The sequence below is a fragment of the Podarcis pityusensis genome (assembly GCF_964106645.2).
Source record: "Podarcis pityusensis genome assembly, chromosome: 1".
NCBI classification, from domain to species: Eukaryota; Metazoa; Chordata; class Lepidosauria; order Squamata; family Lacertidae; genus Podarcis; species Podarcis pityusensis.
Window position 1 is genome coordinate 49,900,165 of NC_138028.1, and position 22,273 is coordinate 49,922,437.

The 22,273-nt window shown below is 39.7% G+C and overlaps 1 protein-coding gene across 13 annotated transcripts in view; it reads left to right on the top strand.

Annotated features, from left to right (window-relative positions):
- CELF1 (CUGBP Elav-like family member 1) overlaps positions 1-18,903 on the top strand; it is a 38,953-nt gene extending 20,050 nt beyond the window's left edge. For 5 of the 13 annotated variants that reach the window (XM_081021029.1, XM_081021022.1, XM_081021024.1 and 2 more), the window contains 10 exons: positions 127-175; positions 1,680-1,814; positions 1,990-2,069; positions 2,410-2,571; positions 3,145-3,226; positions 6,243-6,371; positions 8,117-8,230; positions 8,361-8,546; positions 9,332-9,475; positions 11,231-18,903. In XM_081021029.1, coding sequence (XP_080877155.1) covers positions 127-175; positions 1,680-1,814; positions 1,990-2,069; positions 2,410-2,571; positions 3,145-3,226; positions 6,243-6,371; positions 8,117-8,230; positions 8,361-8,546; positions 9,332-9,475; positions 11,231-11,358 — 1,209 coding nt within the window. In that variant the 3' untranslated portion in view covers positions 11,359-18,903. The remainder of the gene's footprint in view (positions 1-126; positions 176-1,679; positions 1,815-1,989; positions 2,070-2,409; positions 2,572-3,144; positions 3,227-6,242; positions 6,372-8,116; positions 8,231-8,360; positions 8,547-9,331; positions 9,476-11,230) is intronic. The other 8 variants (XM_081021023.1, XM_081021026.1, XM_081021027.1 and 5 more) reach the window with 8 other exon arrangements.
- Positions 18,904-22,273: the final 3,370 nt, after the last annotated feature.

The following is a 22,273-nucleotide window of genomic DNA, read 5'->3' on the forward strand; positions in this document are numbered from 1 at the left end:
ATAAGTTCTCTGGTTACAACAGCTTTGAAAGGAATGTATAGTTGTGGCTGGAGGTGATTTACTCCCCAAAACTTGATTTCTACCTCTGCACTACTCCCAATCCTAATTGCTTTATCTGTGTTACAGATGCACCATCCCATCCAAATGAAGCCAGCCGACAGTGAAAAGAATAATGGTAAGTGTACGTAAAACAGGCTTTTTTCAAATTAATAAGTCTGTTGTATGGAAAGTTCATTGATTTTGACTTAGAAAACAGCATCCCATACTACTGCTGCCTTTGTGCGTTGCCTTTTGCTTTGCACTTAAGAAGTGAAAGAAGCTGATCCCTCTCCCTTGGTTGAGGAAATGCTAATAATACTTCTACGGGTTCAGCTTCAAGTTCTATAAAACATATTCATTGCAAAGGCTTCATTGTGATCCTAAAAGAAAAGGGAGAAAGCAATATATTTGCTTTCTCAGAACCATTTTGTTATCTTTGCTCCCTACTGAATGAAGATAATCTCTGGCATATAGTTTTGCATCTAGAATTACAAGGCTGATCTATATACACAACTTTCTCTTCTCTTACTATAAATCCTTCTGTTCTAAAAGAAGATTATAGTCTATTACAGTATGCAACGATTTATTTTTTTAATGGATCGTTGTATTCAGGCTTGCAAGCTTGTTTCATACTGGAAATTACCGTATTTTTTGCACCACAACACTCACTTTTTTCCTCCTAGAAAGTAAGGGGAAATGTCTGTGCGTGTTATGGAGTGAATGCTTGCGGGTGGCGGGGGGGATCTGCTGCAGTCGTGAGCAGAGGATCCATGGTTCCCCTTCCTTCCCTCCCCCGTGGTTACAAAGCATAGATCCACATGGATCCTCAGGATTTTTGCATTGGGCTACTCCAAACTCACTGTCAGATCACATGTCTGTGGCCACAGCATGAACCACAAAAATCATATATCCACTATTTCGTTTAGAATTTTTTTTTTCCCCTCCTCTAAAAACTACGGGCGTGTTATGGTCTCGTGCGTGTTATAGAGCGAAAAATACGGTACTTTGTAAAATCCACCTATGTTAAAGGAGAAATCACTGTCTTCTATTTATATTAAAAGGATGATCAATTTCTTAGTAATAAAAGCTGGTCAGTGTTTTTTGCACTGTAGACTACTTCAGCTTTTCATTTTCTGTGGTTTATTGATGTGTAATACATTCTTTGTTACAAATTATGTAATTATATAAAATACAAATATGTGCTCATTTGTCTATCAGCTTGTTCAAGAACAAACAAGTTGTTCATGGTTTAAATTCGTGGTTTAAATTTTAAATGTGGTTTTACATTTTTGTGTACTGGAACAGCTTATTAATGTTGCCAACAAAAATATGCCAAATAGCAATGTACAATGAGAAGATCTCTCTATTTAATCAATTCTTAATCTAAATGACGGTATCCAGTGCTCCTGTTCTGCTAGTGGAGTTACTCTACAGAACAGAACTTCACTTCCTCTCCCTTACAGCCCCCCTGCCCCCTCAAAATCTGCTTCAAGGGCTTGGGGGACCAGATGGAGAAAATTTGGGGTTCATACGGTGAGGGGTGTGTTTGTAGATAAACTGTGAAGAAATCTATTTATATAATTTTACTTACTTCTTTAGTCAGGGCAGATAAGTGACTTTCCTTTTTGTTCTTCTCTTAGCTGTGGAAGACAGGAAACTGTTCATTGGGATGATATCAAAGAAGTGCAATGAAAATGATATCAGAATGATGTTTTCCTCCTTTGGGCAGATTGAAGAATGCAGAATTCTACGGGGTCCTGATGGCTTAAGTCGAGGTAAGCATGGGGAGCTGGTATGAAATTGATGATCGTTTTGGAGATCTCTCACACCCAAAGTATCTTACTGGAAAGCATTTTAAATCTTTGAAGTCAGCAGAATGTCCACCTCCCCTTTTTTTGTAAAAGGTTTGTGTAAACTTAGCAAGTGAATTTGATCCTATTATCTTCCCAGGTTGTGCTTTTGTAACTTTTACAACAAGAGCTATGGCACAAACAGCAATCAAAGCAATGCACCAAGCACAGACCATGGAGGTAAGAAACGTTATTTAGAGTAACTGGGATAGTTTGCATTGAGCATACACTGGCCTTAACTGTTGGAAAGAGCAGAAGGTTCTGTAACTCTGAAGTTTTCTAAGTGTTGCTGTGTTGTTTCTTGGTTTGAACCCCCGCTACTGGCACGCCCACACATATCTCCAATTTTTTGATAAATTTGATAAGGTACATTAACTTTAAAACATGGGAAAACAGGGCTAGAACTCTGGAAGCTAGGAGATTGCTTTAATAATATTGGTGTGTTTTTCTAAATGATCAGAGTTATTTGTGGCATTTGGAGGTAATATATAAAGTATAATTATGTGAATTGATATTGCAGGGATGCTCTTCTCCCATCGTAGTGAAATTTGCAGATACCCAAAAGGATAAAGAACAGAAACGAATTGCACAGCAGCTCCAGCAGCAGATGCAACAAATCAGTGCTGCATCAGTTTGGGGAAACCTGGCTGGACTGAACACACTTGGACCCCAGTACTTAGCAGTGAGTTTCCCTGGCAGTTTCTGTGCAAAATCATTCGGTTTATCCACAATAATTACTTGTAGCAGAAGAATCCTTGTGCTGGTGTTTTGTTGCAAAACTCAGTGTTTCATGGGCAAGTTGGTGAGTGTAGGTAATTAAGTTGATACCATTTAATAGCATTCATGTGCTCAGGTTGGTGAGGAGGGATCTGTCACTGTTTCATGAGGACTGAAGTACTGGCCTTCTAAAGGTTTTCATTTGGCATAAATACAGAAAGGATCTGTGTTATTTTCTGTGTTTAGTATGTGCGTAGTGTTTTCTGTGGTGTGAGGCATTTTTGCAATTACACAATCAGTGGCACGTTAGCCACGAATTGAGAGAGAACATTTTGCATGCAGTTATGTGGGCAGTGAGATTTCACCCTTTTAATGGTATTTGAGAATGCTATTGCTTTGTGTGCCGCTTGATATGGTTTGTTTGAACAGTGGCTATTCCACTTAGGACGGCGCTCTGGCTGTGGTGTAGTGCAGTGTCTCCCAGAAGTGGAGCCAGCCCTCATTCTCACTCTTGTTCTGTTTTTGGTGTAATGTCTAGCTTTATTTACAGCTCCTTCAGCAGACAGCAGCTGCCTCCTCTGGAAATCTGAACACACTGGGCAGCCTCCACCCAATGGGAGGTGAGTGTTTTCTTTCCTTGCCTCTTGGAATCTGAAAGTAGGTTCAATGTCATATTGAAAAAGAATCATGAGAACGCTGTTAAGAAAGTGTGGTATGATATACTAATGTCAGTGAAGATGGCTCTCAGTTGCTTATGACAGAGAAGAGTCTGGAGTTGAATTTTTACTCTTCTCTCTGCACTGCCTCTTCATTTTTTCTAAGGATTTTATTTCAAATGTGCAGGAAGTGTTCTAAATGCAGAAGAAGTAAGAAGTACAGGTGCAGTTAGGTGACTGTCCAACTCATGTTCCTCATTCTCAGGCATATTTAATATATTGATTTTTCTATCTATTCTGGAAATTTTGTAATGGTCAGACAATAATAGGAAAAATATTGCTTCACTTTATATAGTGAATTTCAAGCTGTGTTTAATTTTAGAATCTACATATGTCTAGCTCAGTAATGTGGATTTTCTGTGGGAGGGGAATCAATTGGAATTTATTTATTTTTGGGGGAGGGGGATTCAGTTTGCAATAGAAAATTTACTAGAGTAACTTAATTTGACATGCTTGTTTTTAGTTGTATTTCATAAATATAGCTTTAAAAAATAGAAAGTGGCACCCATTCATTGTTACTAATGAATCTATAAAATTAAGAATATTCACAGAAAAATAAAGCACCAGAAAACTTCAGAAATTTTTCCACCTCACATCACTTGTCTAGCATCTATGCTTTTGTGTTTGAGCAATCTTTTTGTTGTATCTCTTACAGCTAATAGCTTCTCTTTTTTTAAGAATGGAGAAAATTAGCAAAATAAGGCAAAAAATTCCTGTCCCAGTACCTACAATTTACCATCAGGGTAACAAAAGCTTTACATATTAAATGTAAAGTTATTTTTAAAATATTGCTTTTGAACAACAGACTACAATCATCAGTGAAGAGCCACAGCTATCTTTAATAAGCTTTTCATTTGAAAGTATTAAGGGTAATGGAGAAGAACCACATGGAACAATATTGTAAAGGATAAAAATGTATAAAATTAGATGGTGCATACCTCATACCCTGAATTAGAGGTGGGATGACAGGTTAATGTCAATACAGTGAATAAGGGGAAGAACATACAGCTGTGGTCAGCATTTTTACTCTTCTCTCTGCACTGCCTCTTCATTATTTCTGTCTTTAGTATGTGCGTAGTGTTTTCTGTGGTGTGAGGCATTTTTGCAATTACACAATCAGTGGCACATGAGCCACGAATTGAGAGAGAACATTTTGCATGCAGTTATGTGGGCAGTGAGATTTCACCCTTTTAATGGTATTTGGGAATGCTATTGCTTTGTGTGCCGCTTGATATGGTCTGTTTGAACAGTGGTTGAACTAGATGACCCTTAGGATCCCTTCCAACTCTGCAATTCTGTGAATCAGAATAATTTGAATTCTGCTTTTTCCAGACGAGATACAGTCATACCTCGGGTTGAAGTAGCTTCAAGTTAAGTATTTTCGGGTTGCCTCTACGGCGACCTGGAAGTAAAGGAGTGTGTTACTTCCGGGTTTCACCGCATGCGCAGACACTCAAAATGACGTTTTACGTTTACTTCAGGATGAGAACGGGGCTCCGGAACGGATCCCATTTGTATCCAGAGGTACCACTGTACTACAGAGTCCCTCTTTAACATGCTGCATTCACAGGGATTTCAAGTCATTGGCAGTTGTAACTGGGAAATGTAGGACAGCATGATCAGTAACTCCTGCACCATTTAGGTTAAGTCCCTGGAGAGATTATGGAATTATAGAATTGTAGAGTTGGAAGGAACACCAAGGGTCATCTAGTCCAACCCCTCGCAATGCAGGAATCTTAACTAGATCATATATGACAGGTGGTCATCCAACTGCTGCTTAAAAACTTCCAAGGAAAAAGAGTCCACCAACTCTTGTGAGAGCCTGTCCTACTGTAGAATAGCTCTTACCGTCAGAAAGCTTTTCGTGATGTTTAGGTGGAATTTTGTTTCTTTTCAATTGAATCCATTGGTTCAGTTCCTAAGCTTGTTCTATCTTCCATGTAACTAGCCATTAGATATTTGAAGGTGGCTGTCATATCTTCTCACAGTCTCCTCTTTACCAAGCTAAACATTCCCAACGCCCTCATAATGCTTGGTTTCCAGACCCTTTATCATCTTGGTCACCCTCTTCACGTGTTCTAGCTTGTCGGTATCCTCCTTAAATTGTAGTGCCCACAATTCATCCGGATCTGCTTGCACCAGGCTTACACAGATGTTAGACAATGTCTAGACTTCATTGAGCATTCATTCTGATTTGTTTCTGATGAGCTTTTATGTCAAATAACATTCATGCTGCATTCATCTTGAGTTGGTTGCAGAATGGTTAAATATCTCCCCATTAATCCCACACTTTTTAGTGCATTTCCTTATCATTTTACTAACTGCAAAAGTCTGCTTTTGTCTGACCTTTGCCTATGCTATGAATGTTGGAAGATTCAGGATAGATAAAAGAAAGTACTTTGTTACTCAGCACATAGTTAAAATATGTAACTCACTCCCACAGGAAGTAGTAATAGCCACCAACTTAGATGACTATAAAAGAAGATAAGACAGATTCATGCAAGATAGGGCTTTCAATGACTACTAGCCATGATGGCTGTATTCTGCCTCCATGGTCAGAAGCAGTATACTGAATTCCACTTGCTGGAAATTGCATGAGAGGAAAGTGCTGTTTGCGCTCCGGTCCTGCTTGCAGGTTACTCACAATCACCTGGTTGGCCACTGTGAGAACAGGATGCCAGATGAAATGGTTGTTGGCCTGATCCAGTAGGCTCTCCTTACGTTGTTGCCCTGTAGGTGAGAATATTAGTAAAAAAAAACCTTCTTGCATCAGGAGTTTGTGGTGCTTGAGAATGTTAGGCTTCACTCTCCTCCATAAAGCAACTTCTGAATGCTGTTGGAGAAATAGGCTGCTGGGTTCACTAGTGATTTAGTGCTTAGTGGTACCAGAACAGAAACACTATTCATTGATGTGTTGCAGGATTGAATGCAATGCAGTTACAGAACCTAGCTGCATTAGCAGCTGCAGCCAGCGCAGCTCAGAGCACACCAAGTGGTACCACTGCACTCAATTCTTCTAACAGCCCTTTAAGTGTGCTCACCAGTTCAGGTAAGAGAGCCATGTCTTGGTATAATACAGTTTTGCATATCTTAAGGCCACATGACAATGAGCCAGCTACTCATTAAATCATAAGCTTTTTTGTGGGGAGACTTGATTAGTCCTGCCTCCCCAAAACACATTTCTGCTGTTTACAGAACATGAAACAAATCAGTGTAGGTGCCTTCAGTATATGTGATAGAAGTGGGTATATGTTGCATCTGTAAATAAAATGCATTTTTGCTTAACATGTGAAGTAGTCTTCAAACATCAAAGCCATCTTCCACAAGAAGGTGTTCTTTTTCAGAATATAGTTGATCTTCTGATTCTCCAATTTTCAACTTGCTTTAGATTATTGCAGGGTCAAGTGGAATTGAGAGAAGGGTTGCATGTCATAATTAGTTGTGAGAAGATAATTTGCATTCTGATCACAGATGCAGGCACACCAGGCCACGCATTGGCATTTCCAAAGTGCAGTGCTGAACTTTGATACATGGAAATGAATGGTGACTTTGAAGGAAATTAAGGGATTTCATTTAAGTACTTCATGAGAAAGAATGGAAACTAAAGTGGTCCCAGTTATCTAGCAAGTCCGATGCCAGAGTAAGAGTGGGAAACGTTTTTCAACCTGAGGGTCACATTCTCATGGGCAGCCTTCTGGGGCCTGCATACCAGTGATGAGTGGGATAATGGATGTGACTCTTTACCTTTGTACAGTAGGCTACAGTTCAGTCACGCAAAAGGTCAGATGTTTTAACACATGCATCTCTCCATCCAGTCAAGCAAGAGGTATTATTACAGTTTAAGGACACATTCCAGCCAGGCCAGAAGAACTAGAGGGGGGTGAGGAGCAAGACTTTGAAGGGCTGTGGCCTGTGAAGAGCCCTAAGAGCCTGATAGAGAGGCCTGGACAGCCACATTGGTCCTGGACCAGACATCCCCCACCTCTGTGCTACAGTGTAGGAAGGGGGAAGTACTTGGGAACTGATTGGGTATATCATGATCAACTACTGAGCAGTCAACTGTTCTGAGGTAGTAGAACTCAAATGTCAGTAATGCAGCATGGTACAAATTCATGTCAGATCAGCTTCCATTGTGCATGCATCAACATGTCTAGCTGCCAGTTGATCAGGGCAAGTGTTCCCAGCCTCTGTTGAGCAAGGCACCCAATACTGTGCAGGTCCCTACCCAGAGGTCTCATTTCTACTGTGGTTTCCAAGCAGGTTACCAAACAACAAAGGTCCCTTCTCAGCAGTCCTGCTGGTTTTTTATTTTCTCCATACACCATACACATGAGAGAGACTCCATCTCCCAAGGCATCTCTTCATTTCAGAGATTCTGAGGATGAAATTGGTGATGACCTCAAATAATGGCTGGCTTGTAAACTATGCGGACCCCTGCCTGCCTTAGTGTCTAGGCACAAGGTTACCAGTGAAACAGGCTTTGAGGTTTGCACCCCCAAGATTAACATGTACTAATATGCTCAGAGTTCCATACAATAATGTGAAACATGATTAAATCTGAATTTTCTGGGGTCATATGAGTTTACAGCGGGTCAGATCCCAGGGCTTCCATTTTGCATAAAAATACACTGCTGTACACAATTGGGGAATTTTAAGTTTTGGTATTTTAACTATCCTTGGTATAAATTACTGAAACCTTCTACGCAACATTTTTTAGTGCACATTTTGGAGAAAGTAGTAAGATGTGATTGCGTTGGAAGCAGCTATTGGTGTCTAATGCTTTCATTTTAATAGCAGGATCATCACCCAGTTCCAGTAGCAGCTCCTCTGTTAACCCAATGGCTTCTCTTGGAGCACTGCAAACACTGGCAGGGGCTACTGCAGGCCTCAACGTTGGCTCTTTAGCAGGTATGTTTAGCATGAAGAAAAGAATGAGCCCTTTGTTCCGGTTGCCTCTCAGCTTCCCTTAATAATAACATATGATTTTAAAACTGGTTGACAAATCAGTCACTGACATTTATTCAAATTTTCTGCTTAGGAATGGCAGCCTTAAACGGTGGACTAGGCAGTGGTGGTCTCTCAAATGGCACAGGGAGCACTATGGAGGCCCTGTCTCAGGCTTACTCTGGGATCCAGCAATATGCCGCAGCAGCTTTGCCCACACTTTACAACCAGAGTCTGTTAACGCAGCAAAGTATTGGTGCAGCTGGAAGTCAAAAGGAAGGTAGGTGAAAGACAGTGGTGGGAAGGTTGGTTCTCTAAGAGCTAGAGTCCTGTACTTTTGCAAGAGAGAGAAACAATAGAAACCACAGACAAACATTATGTTAAAATATCAAATATTTTGGCTCCCTGGCCTCAAATGGCTAATGACATAGACTGTTTCTAGTAGCCTTTGGCTATTGTTACGCATCCAGGTACACACACACACTCTCTCTCTCTCTATATATATGTATATTCCTTTCACTGCTGCATTTAATTTTGAAAACCTTCATAAATTTTGTTTTTATCCCTTCTTTTAGAATCTTTAACAGTTCCAGATTCCTGGGAAAGTGGGGAATGGTTTTCATATTTCAAGCGGTGCATTTCATACACAATAACTTCAGTCTGTACAATAGTCTAGTAAGGTGGTAGGACACTGACTTTATTGAGAATGTAGAGAGCACATTGGTGTGCTCATGGTAAATGCATCGTTGATGACTGGCTTTGAAAGGAAGGTGTAGGAACTTGGAAGCTAGTTTTGTGCCCACATAATTAGCTGTAAAGATTCATTTCACATTTGGATGAAGTTGTGAGAAACTAAGACTGAGAAGACACATTTTTAAAAGCTATAGCTTTTTGGCAGGAAGTGGACTTTTCCACTGACAGAGCCAAGTTTGAGTTGAATGACTCTTAGTACTCTGGAACCATCCCTAGCTCTTGAGAGCAGAAAGGGTTTTGATCTCTGCTTCAATATTAATAGCTAAAGAGTTGTGCTTTCTTTGAATTTTTCTCTAAATGGATATTTTCAAGGTCCAGAGGGAGCCAATCTGTTCATCTACCACCTCCCCCAGGAGTTTGGGGACCAAGATTTGCTGCAGATGTTCATGCCTTTTGGGAATGTTGTCTCCGCCAAGGTTTTCATTGACAAGCAGACTAATCTGAGCAAATGTTTTGGTATGTTGGGTATATTTTGCAGAAATGTTCTTAATTCCTTTCCTTAAGATAAAATTAATATGAAAGCAACTTTTGTGTGCATAGCTCTTCACTGCTGTGTGAGCATGATAGAATCACATGAGCCACTTGTATCTCTCAAAACCTAGCTTAATGAGATTCAGACCATGAAGATTTGTTTTGCTACATTGTAGGATTTTGCCCCTTCATGAAGTAATATCTGATGAAACTTCTTTGATAACTTGATATTCACCAGTTCATTGATATCTTTGGTAATGAGGACAAGCCTGTGCAGCTTCATACTCACCAGTGGGAATGCAGCCCACGAACCATAAAGCTTGGCCTGACCTATGCTTGACAACCCATCCCAATATTTCTTCATGTGTTTAACTTATTTCAAACACATGAAACACCTTTTGTAGATGTATGAGTCTTGTTCTGCCGATTTTGAACCAACTTATCACATCACTGCCTCCCTCCTTCTGTTCTAATGTAGATTGTTTTGACACAGTGGCTTATGTGTAGATTCATTGTGGAGGCAGGTGATACCCTCCGGTATGTAACATAACGTATTATAGCAGAAGTAAACATGAAAAGAATAGTTAATAATTGGCACATGTTTTGTATGACATCAAAACTTTATCCTAGTTACCCTTTTAATTACCTTCTTAATACTAGAATTTCTTTGCTATCAGACAGGTCCTCTTTTTGGCATTTTCAACACAATTCCTAGCTTTTTCCAGACCTAGATAGGTAGCAAAACAAGGTTTATGAAACCCTTTTGGATCAGGATATGGTGTTCTGTGTTTGCACAGAGCTTTTCAGTTTCTTCCATCCCACAGTAGTCCGTCAGAGGCCTTTCAGAATGGCACTCCAGGAGGCACCAAGGGCTGCTTCCAAAAGGGAAAATAGACCCCACCACCATATCTCACTTGCGCTCACACCTCACTCTACGTAATAAGCAGATAGTTTTCTAATGGAGTGCACTATTGGCTTTGCTTAACATAATCTTATAATCTGGTGGCTTTGAGTCCTGACTACTTACTCAGTTCTATGCAATTCCCATTGACATTGGTGGGACTTGTATGTATTTAACTGGGTATATAATTGCAGGCAGGTATATTTAGTGTTGATGTGTTTTGCCTTCCTGGGAACAGAATTTTAAATTCAGCAGAAGGGAACTTGACAGAATCCTCCTATGCTCTGTAATTTAGTGATTAAAATGCCTATTTGTTCAATCTCCAAACACACTCTACTTGGTTATAGCCTTTAGCATTGTACTGAATTCAGCCGTTTCCCTATTTATACTCACTAACACTTTACGTTTTACCAGCTGTCTGCCACTAGTCATCTCAGCTCTCCTTAACACAGCACCCTGTCTGGTGGTCACAATCCCTGGCTGTACTGGACTAATAAATACTGTACTGAACTTAATGTTTAGAAGCAGCTGAAGCAGAACTTCAAACTCTGCAACTTACACTTCACATAAAATATCACTGTTGTGTAAGAAGTTATTTACTATAGCTCAGAAAAGCACCTGCGTACTCTTTCGTTTGAGTCATAAGGAAACTGGCCTCCCTTGTGATTTTAAAAATCGTAGCCCTCTTATATTATCTAAACCTATGAACAGTTCATACACTTCATGGTTGCAGTACCAATGCAAGCACAAATGATGATGTCAAGATACAAAAACAGAATGGGTTATTCCCACTCCAGTCTGACCATAAATGTTTTAAATGTATGTTTTCCTTTTCTTAGGTTTTGTAAGTTATGACAATCCAGTCTCTGCACAGGCTGCCATCCAGTCAATGAATGGATTTCAAATTGGCATGAAGCGACTGAAAGTACAGCTCAAGCGCTCTAAGAATGACAGCAAGCCATACTGAGCGCCCCTCCCCTCTGGAACTGGAGTGAGAAGGATCTTCTGGTAAGTTGGGGAGGAGTGTGCCTGGTGATTCAAAAACTCTTTAAGGCTGTATTTTTACAGTCACAGAAGCTGATTGATGTCATTCTAACTGGCACATCTTCCCCCGAAGACTCAGCTGCAGCCTCTACTGGGAATTCTTCGGATGGAGGACGAGTTTGTGATTCTGTTTCCAGTGTTTTACTTTGGAGTTTAGGTGCCATATCGCTGATTATTTTTTTTTTAAGTTTGCTGTGTTTGTAACCAGTGTGTTTTGAGAAGGACCAATGCCAGCCACCTTGGGGAGATGGGGAGATACCAGGTGCAAGTGGAACTGACATTGCATGACTTAGACTTAAGAAGGAGAAAAGACCTATTGCCAGACCCCAAGTTATATCCATGAAAAGAGGGAGGGAGAGATTCTGAATCCAAATCACTTGGTGGCTGGTTAGTGAACAGACCCTCAAGGAACATTGCCAAATCCTCATTTGCCCAGCTTTACTTAATTAATGCCTTATGGGAGAATGTTATACTGAATCAGTCACTAGGGTGGGAAAAACGTAATTGGGCGAACAGATTCATGTATTAAAGGAAAACTGCAGTAATTATGAGTGTGTGGTCAGCTTACAAAATGATCCAATTGTGTTTCTAGAGCAAACATTTACAATCCAGCCAGAACAACCTTTAAAAATTGGATACTTCCAATTTTCTAGTATTTGTTGTTTAATGGAAACTAGGCAATTTATAATGGAGGTATACATCTTAGCCCCACAATTTGCTCATGATCTGCTGCAAATTCTGTATGTCTTGATTGAATTTCCTTTGCGGCTTCTGCCCCAGTTTTACAGCTTGTACATAAAGATATTACTAGAATCAGTGTTCATAAAGCACTATTTAAATCCTAAGTACTAAACTGACAGATGGCTTCTAAATAAGCTCATGGTTCTTTGATTCCTGACATTCTGCTTTTTTGCACACACTCTTTAGCTGAACATCCAGAATAATACTGCCCCAAAGATCACATTTTTTGCTTATATAGTTTGATTTTTCGTATGTTGCTGTTTTGCTACATTGCAGTTTTCCTTTGAGTGCATGTGCCAATATAAAACACAAAGGGCTGAATCTGCTGCACAGGATCTTGATCCTGCTATTGTTTATCACCCAATATATTTTAACTCACAACTCAGAATTCTTCCCCTTCTAATACACGCTTATTTTTTTCCACACGTATGAATTTGCCAAATTGTTAAAGGGTGGGGGTTTTTTTGGTTTTTTTTGTACACACTGATGACATGGGACTAAAGGGAACTTTGACATTCTGGCCTCAGCCATGGCAAGAAGTCAGTGTAGAAGCTAGCTCTAAAGCTACAAAAAGCCACCTCTATCTGTGAGGAAATGAACGGTGTTATATATATATTCACTGCATTCCTGTGTCCTCAGTTTATTCGTCTCTTTGGCCCCATTTTATTATGTTTTTTTCACAGCACCCCAGTCAACCCACAAATTTTGTGTTTGGGAATCGTGTTTAGGGGAGCAGGGTTGTTTTTTTTTTTTTTTTTTTTTTTAAGGCTTTCAGTTCACTCTGTCAGGAAGAGCCACAAGGCTTGTTGAGCCTGAAATGCCATTTAAGAATGTGCCAGAAACTTGGAAATCAAACATAACCAGGGACTGGGTCCCCTGGTGTATCAAACCTCAGAAGTATAAGATGCATTGGGCCTTCCTTCTCAGGTTCAAGTAATATTTTTCTCGTGAATTTGGAAGTATTGTTGATGCAAACTGTCAGTATTATAAAGCACACAGAATGGTGGCAAAAAAGGTTGAATGGTCAGATTGCCAAATTTCCCATTTATGCTGGCATATGGTACCCTTCTGTGTTCAGTATTTGGGTCTATTCAGAAGCATATGCATACATTTAGGTGAACTGTATACATTTGAATTTTGTGCACTAGGAAAAGTTGTGTCCTGATATTCTGAGTGGGGGGGAGTATTGGAGTGTTGAGGCTTCCAGAGTTGTCATGGGATTTTTTAAAAAAAATAAATAATATACTTTTCGGGGGGCGGGTGTCATGGTTGGGAGCAGCTGCTCCATTTGCAACCTGATATAACCAAGAATGTTGTTTCTATTTTTATAGAAGTTTTATACTGCTCCAGGGTGGAGAATATTTATTATCTAAATTATTTCACTGGAAAAAACAGGGTTTTGCATAATCCTGAATGTGATTGTGTTACACATACATACAGCAATGTGCATGATTGAAACTACTGACTTTCAGTGACCTGTCTGCAGTTGGAAAAGCTGCTAAATAGGAAAAGAATTAATGCTGTGAACTAGTGGAGAGGGAAAGCTGTGCTCAAGTTTCTCTATAGTCACTTCTCCCAGTACTTCCTCTCCCCTGCTCCCTCAGTTACATTTTTGTTTTTGTTTTGACTACCCAAATTGGTTTTCTGTGAATTATCTGTTCGCTCACCCTTTTATTTAGTGTACATAATATTCCTAAACAGCATATATGCTCTCATCATGGAAACTGTGAGGCAAATTACCTCCTGTTAAATTAACATGACAGCAAGTGGGTATAGATGGTTTTATAATCTGAGAAGTATGATTTATGTGAGTGCTCTCATCCCACCTGAGAATTGCCAAAGTAAACTTTCCAGGTTAAATTCCAGAAATCAGGACTCTGGTGTGTATTGGCAAAGTTGCTGCGCCTTCCGTGCTGGTGCTCTGAATTACTTTTAACTAGAGGACTTTAACTCCATATGCCTCTCCCCTCCCTCAGTTTAATTCTGATCTGCCCATTCATGCTTTTCAAAACAAGTAATAAAACTAAGTCTCTGGAGTAGGTTCTCTATTGGCAAGGAAATTGCACACACAAATTCAGCTTTCCACTTTTAGGATTACGGCCTATCTGTCACGTTGTGGGTTGTTCTGCACAGTTTTTAATTTCCTCCATCCTTTTTCCTTTCCAAGTTTGAACAGATCCTTTGACATAAAACCCTGAATGTTACCTTTTTGCCTATCCCTCTGTAGGAGACCAGATTATTATCTATGTTTGATCCACTATGACAAAGGGATCAAACTGGAAAGCACGGCCAATTTTAGTTGTTCTTTATTAAGAAATACAGGCTACTATGTATCAAGTTGTATTTAACCTAAAACAATCATAGATGTATTTTAGATTAAAACAAGTTCTCAGAATAAATTGGGTGTCTGGTAACATGCAGAGACAAATCTGGAATCAATAAAAGAAGAAACATTGAACTGAAAAGTATTTTGGGCTGACTTTGGCATTCCTGAGGCATATCAAACCCCCCCCCCCAAAGAAAAGCCTTATTTTTGTAATTAAAAAAAGGCTCCCAACAACTGCTGATAAATTTGCCTCACAATAGTGTGCATTTCCTCTGTAACATTTTAACTTGAGTAAATATATGTATATCCTTCAGCCTTGTGAGTGTGTCCTGGGGGCTTGAGGGGGGGAGAGACAGAATCTACTTTTCAGATTCTGCTTGATGTACATGTTAAGATCAAAAATCTAAGACAGTAGAATAGCTTAGCACTTGTAAACAGAAGCTCAGTTTTCATTTGGGAATTCACACACACAAATAGAAAAATAAACTTTTAAACACTGAAATGAAATGCAACCGTATGTTTTAAATCAGAATATTATATGCCTTTAATTGTAATTGGAATAAAAGTTACAGTAAACCTAACAAGCCTGCTTTTTCCAGTAATCACATGCTGCCTCAGACAGTTTTCCATGTCATTACCAGAATGCTTAAATGTATTTGTCATGCAAATCACATCTCTTATGTTGTACCCTTATTGGAGATTCTATCAATTCTGAGAAAATGTCAAGATGCTCAGACAAAATTCCTTCCACTCAAACTGGTAACAGTGACTGTAGAACTTATGAGAGCCCAGAATTCCACCTCACAAAGTCAGGGAGAAGGATTTATTTATTGAAACAGTTGCAAACGTTTATTTGTAGGTATTAAATAAAAAGGGCTCAGCTGAGGCAAGTCTTGACTTGCAATAAAGTCTTAATTCCTTCCTATTTCAAAGGGTTTTCACTTCTATTTATGTATCTTATGTCATTTTTTGGTTCTAAAACCAACAGCCAGTATCCTTGTTTCCTAAAGAATAGCTGAAACAGAGGATGGATTTCTTAGGCTACTACTGCCTATGTATGTCGCATGATAGGAAAGAAGAAAGTATACTCAACCATCAACCCCAGTGGTTCCTCCTGTGTCCCCCCATCTCTTAAAATCACCCTGGAACCACATTTTATGGATTCAAGATCTAACAGAGGAGGAGTTCTGTGTTGTCTTCCTCAAGCAGAGGTAGCAGGAGCACTGGCTCAGGGCTGTGGTGCCTGCACAGCTGTCTGTATGCCACTAAGCCATAGTCCATTCTGCAGCTAGTGTCTAAAGGAAATCCCAGGCCTCTACTTCTATCTGGTTTCTGGTCGTTTTGATATTTATTTGGTGTCTTATGCACTTCAACTTTTACTTGTTTGTTGTTGGCATGTGCTGCCCTTCCCTGTCAACTCCCCTCCCCAAGAGGTCTCATTGTACAGTGCCCATTCTTGTTCTCTCTTTCTCACTCTCACTCTCTTTCTCTCTCTGTTTGGATGTACTGCTCTGTGTAACTCAGTGGGTCTCCTTCTTTCTGGTTTGTTTTTTTTCTAGATTCCTGCCGTTTGTTCATCGTTGTGCCTAAAGCATGTCGATGTGGCGTTCAAGTACATCGTCCAAATCCTTGTCTCTTCAGCTTCTCTGATGCTTGAACTCTCACCTTTGACCTTGTGTTGACTTTTTGATGCTGATGTGTATTTTTATTATGTTTGTTTCTTTTCTTTTCTTTTTTTTCTTTTTTGTGCTGCCAAATTGGTTTTGCTAGAAAGACTGCTGAAGGGGAATATTTAAACTTGCATTTGAATATAAAAGAATTCTATTTTTCTAGAACTTCGTAAGATAACCACTTGATTTTGTGATTCTGATTCTTTGTAACTGTCTTCAGAGCAGCCTTGCTAGCATACCTCGTGGAGTATTGTATTTCTGTGAACATACAGCCAATCACTTTCTAGGCTTAGTTTTTTCTGTGTGCTTAGTTTTAAAACAAATCTTTGAAGGAAAAGGTAAAATGATGCGACTTTAAAAATTTAGGAGGCTTCTGGTCACATTTTGCTGAATCTATTTTCTGTGCTTGAGGAGACAGCATGTATTCTTTGACTTGAGTAGCCTCAGCAGAAAACACTTGAACTACACTTTCTCCTGATTGTAGCTGCATTTTTGCCCTGGCACTTACTGTTTTTTTCCTTCCTGTGTGATTATCAGCCTTTGTCTGCAGTGAAATTTAATCAAAGTTGATGTTGTATTTTGTTAAACCCTAGCATGCTTAGTTTTTTGTAACTACAGTATCCTCATTAAAATGTGAGATTTTGTTTTTTTTCCTTTAAAAACTCAAATAACGCCCTTGTAAACGTTTTGCATGTTTCCTGCTGTGTTCTTCACAACCTTGTGTATATAAACACCCTTCACCTCTGTTTTCTATAGTTTGTGCAAAAACTGAGTAATTCAATAGGTTTCAGATCTATCCTTTTTTGGATGCCAGACTTGTGGTCATATGTCACGTAATGACATCTCCTGTGCATTTAGACTGCTTTACACGATATCTGCACCTTGCTCTATCATCACAGCTATTGAAAGGTCTCAGGGGGCTTGATTGCACTGTTCAGGTGGTGGTGGCGGTGGCAGGGATAGAAGGAAAGGTGTGGGGTGTTTGCAGTAATATTGCTTCTAAGATCCATTGGAGCTAAAGCTCTTTTGGGGTAGCCTTAATTTGTACCTCTTGTTTAATATGTGGCTTGCTTTGTGAGGTTTAGCACCATTAAAGCTCAGTGGATGGAAGCTTGATTGCTCTCCAGTCTTTACACTTGAAGTATCATGTTCTGCATATCCCATAGAAGGAATCTGTAAGTTTAGGCACAGAACTGCTGACTCTTTCCCCAAGCGACAAGCACAATATAACAGCCTAATAGCTGTTGCCTGAACAGGGTACCAACCCCGGCTCCTTTTCTCAGGGGCCTTAGCTGGGGGATGATCTCTACAGAGATTTTTTTTTTTTTAAGTTCTTAAATTGGGTAAGGAGTCATGCAGTCTTTCTTTCTTTTTTTCTGGCCTGATGAAGAAATAGCACGGATTATCCTTCTCTGGGAAGCATGCGTCAGCCTTCCCGCATAAACGACCTACTGTAGAAGCTGAGACTTAGTACTGGGTTTCACAGCACCTGCAAGAAACTCCTGTGGTAGGTGCCTAATCACAAGGGGCAAAGGGTTGGGGAAGCTATAAAGGAACTTCAGACAGGAGAAAGAAATGTGAGCAAAACTTCATAGAGTAGGGGTGTTTGGGAGACCTGTCTCTAGGCCATATGGAGTGTTCTAGTCTTTAGGGCAAAAAACAATCCTGCTCCATTGTTGGGTGGGTAATATTTCTCCATGCTTGTTAGATAAATATGCATAGGTAGCTGTTCCCTCAACCTTGTGATCTTCAACTTTTGAGGGTGAGAGTTGCTTGCAAAGAGATGATTGCAATATCTGGGTATACAGCTGTGAGATAGTTGCTCTTAGGCTCACAGTCACAATGCACAGGGATGTCTGATAGCAGGGAACGTGAGACCCTGCAGTGTATTGATTAATTTTGCCAATACATTTCTTTACAATGCACGTATAGTTTCATGAGGAACTCTGGGGGAGCCTGTGGAAACAAAAATCTCTGGAGAAAACCAAAATGCCAAACGTTGGATGTTCCTTTTCTTCTTTCCTTTCTTTCTTTGGTTGTTTTAATTATTCTGTGGTGGTTTTAATGAATTTGAGACAGTAACGCAGCAGCTGCCTTTTATTTCTGGCTGCTTTTTGTGAATAATTTAAAAAAAAAAGAAAATTTACATTTTGGAAACAAACCTGTGGGCTTTTTTATTGGTACACACATTGTATTTAACACTAGGGGTTTTGTACAGTTTTTTGGGCTTTTCTACTAGAAAACAATGTAAAGTGATTCACAAATGTGACAAGAAAACAAATTGCCACTATGACCAAATGTAGAGTCTGTTCTGCAGTAACAGGATTTAATCAACTCAAATTTGTGATTCTGTTGTAGCAATGCTTTTCTTTCCTTGTTTGAGCTGTTCCTTTTTTCTTGTTTGATTTGCAAAATGTCCTTTTTGTGTGAAATTGTGTTGTACTCTGTAGAAAATTATGGCTTTTACTTTAATGGTTTAAAAACAGAAGCACATGTTGCTTTTCTGATCACGGAGTTTGTGTAGTGGATTTAAAAATGAAAGTTTTGTTAAGTTTGGAACAAGCGAGTATGTATTAAGGAATTTTCTTCCTTTTGTGTGTGGTTTCTTTTTGTCCCACTGGGGAACCTAATGCCGTTTTAATTGCACAGACACACAGACAAGAAGTCATTTTGTATATGCCAAGTGTGGTACCTCCCTTTGTTTATTTGCTATTAAACTGTTTGAGAAGAATTTTCTGTGTCATTCTTGTTTTTGCTTGCACATGACTGGCTAGGTGGTACATGAATTCTAGAATATGAGAAGGAGGACTGCTCCGACTGCCAAGACTAGAAGATAGAATAAAATTTCTTAATTGTATAAACATGGGCATAGCCAGGATTTTTGTTAGCGGGGAGCAGTCTTTTGTTAGGGGGGCAGAACCTCAGATATATATTGAAGTTTATTGATTTTGATTGATTTAGGGGAGAAGCTGCCCCTCCCCTCGGCTATGCCCATATGTATTAAACAGTGGCCTAGTGTTCGTAGGTACACCTTGTAATCTGTCCTTGGTTCTTTATTTTTCCTTGTCATCCTCTCTTAATTTAAATTAACCTCTTGCTGATCACTTTTCCTACCTCTGTGTGAGTTTTACTTCCTTTCATGAATGGTAAGTTTGTCAGACTAAGGATGAGGTCTGTCTAGGCCTTTCTGGAAAGCTAGTACAGTCATACCTCGGGTTACATACGCTTCAGGTTGTGTTTTTTCGGGTTGCGGACCGCCGAAACCCGGAAGTACCAGAACGGGTTACTTCCGGGTTTTGGCGGTCGCGCATGCGCAGAAGCGCTAAATCACGCTTTGCACATGCGCAGAAGCACCGAATTGCAACCCACACATGTGCAGATGCTACGCTGCGGGTTGCGAACGTGCACCCCGCATGGATCACGTTCGCAACCCGAGTGTCCACTGCACATCAAATGCAGTCATACCCCAGAGTTCATTTGGAGGGATACAAAGAACGGCATTGCTCTTTGCCCAGAGCAGTTGGAATACTTGGTGTGAGTGTGGTCACATGTACACTTACACACTTAGCTTTCCCTGTCTGTATACCGGATTTTTTCAGTCCAGTGATTCATTAAGCCTTGGCATTTTATATTCTGACAATGGTTATTCCAATGCCACAAAGAAGTACATAAGTGAAGCAAAGATGGTGATATTTCCTCCTTTGTCTTTCATCTCCACAGCCTATTAGAAATGGGTATAACATTTCTAAATATAGACTTTGATAGGGCTACGTACAAGCTACCTCTGCTAGTAGCCACTGATGTATCTGTTCTCCATGTTTTGTATTAAAGCAATTATAATAGTCCATCACAACATTGCTTGATCGCATAAGGCAGTATTTTTTCAAATATGCTGGCTATGACTAATTTAATGTCCTAACTTTTATGGTCTTATAATTCTCATTAATGTCTACTGATGATTTTATAACCATCTAAAGTAAAATGTTACAGATGCTTAAACCCTTACTTATAAGAAAATATACTCCATCCCCCTGATCATATTAGATGAACTCTGCTATAACTTATTTTTTTTTGTTAGATGAGGCCGTGTATCGCATAAGAATTGCTTTGCCAGTTCAGGCATCTCTAACAAACAAGCACATCCTTGGTATGGATACATAATAAACTTGTATAATGACACTCTGTTGCTTGCTGTTTTTCCCATCTATTCCCTCATTTCAGATACTGCATTTGCTTCTTGTAATGCCACAGCAACTCACATTTGTTTTCAGAGTGCTTTCTACTATAACTCATCTTTAGTAAGTAGTTAGCAATTTCATAACCCCTATCAGTATTCATGTACAAATCACTACCAAGTTCTCAATTTATTGAAAAATGGAGGTTAAACCAGCTGTTTTCTTTTACAAAATGGCTTTCAGTACATTGTAGGTGCTCCCCAGAAACGGAAAGCAAAGTGGACTCTTTTGCAACAAAATGACTTGCATAAAAATATGAGTATTAGGCAGAATTTCATTTAGAAGCCAGTTGGGACATAAGGAATCATGCCCTTAAGGAAAGTACAGTTGAAATGAAACATCTTACTTTTCTTAGAATCAGGGTCATCTTGTTTGAACAATTTAGGAAGTATTAATAGTTTTTCCTCTTACTGGATCAACACCTTTAAACATTTTTAAAGCAATGTTGTCAATTTAATTACTGTAACGGTGACTGTAAGGTAGTAATTATTCAGTCATGCATTCCATCCAGTGCAGCCTTTTAAGCATACAGCAGAGGGTTGTATCACCTTTACGTGGTACACAAAACAGCAGAAAAACTAATAGCTGTTTAAAATCCAAGAAGGGTGAGTAGAAGATGGAGGAAGCAACTGTGAATGACCCATTTCCCTTCAGTGAGAAATGGGAACAAAGCATCATTATGCTCACTGTGCGTTATTACCAGTGTGAAGCTGTATTGCTTGTATAAAAGAAGATCAGCTGAAACCAGGCCTGTGTATTAAAACAGTCTGGCTGTAGTATTCATTTTCTGTCTGGCTGTAGTATTCATTTCCTGTCGTCCTACCTTGGCTGCATGTTCAATCCTTCCGAACCTCAAGAAAGATTGTTTGGTTGTTCACAGTTGCTCTAGCTATGGAGAGATCAAATGTGTTCCCTCTTTCTGATCTACAAGCAAACAGTTGTCAGAGGTCAAAGGGGCACATTGGTTGCCTGATGTGAATTTTTTCCCCAGCTCTCCTAATTCACTAAGAAAAAAAAAGAACCTTGGAGGCCACAGAAAGATTTTGGAGAGGTTATCTGTGACCTATAGGCTAAAGGTTTGCCACCCCTGCACTAAGGTAAAGAGTTCTGCATGTACATAGCACCACCTACTGAAAAAGCTGGCCTTCGCAGTTCAGCCATTTTCATTAATGCAGCTGTGCTGTGAGAGATGGAGAAACTTTTGTCTTTTTCTTCTAGTTTCTTCTAGACCTATTAGTATGGTTATCTCTTGTGAACATGCTACTAAGAATTTTCTACCACTATGCATGTGGCCCTAATTCAGCTAGTAACTAGTCAACCACTAGAGTCCAAGAATTCCAGGATTTTGCTCACAGGACTATTAGGTCAGACCAAAGGCCCATCTAGTCCAGCATCCCTTTTCTCACAGTGACCAGCCAGATGCCTTTGGGAAGCCCACAGCCAGGACTTGAGCACAATAGTGCCCCCTCACTCATAATTGCAAGCAACTGGTATTAAGAGGCATACTGCCTCAGATATGATAGTTAGCCATAGCCACCATAACTAGTAACCACTGACAGCCTTAGGCTCCATGAATATATCTCATTTGTATTAATTTGTACACTAATACGCCGCCTTCAGTAAAATATGGATGTGCCACAGTCTGTCATGCTGAGTACCAGTCATAGCTATTTTTGTCACGTGTGTATCTGTACTTATATAAAATAGTTTTTGTACTGTAGGGGTTCCCCCCATGAATGCATTCATTGAGAGGCTGATAACAGGAACTGACTCTCCAGTGTGCACTGGGCCAACCAGCAGTTTCCGCGTTACAAAGCACATGCTTTCATACAAGTATGGACCAGAGAATACCAAAATACAATGTGC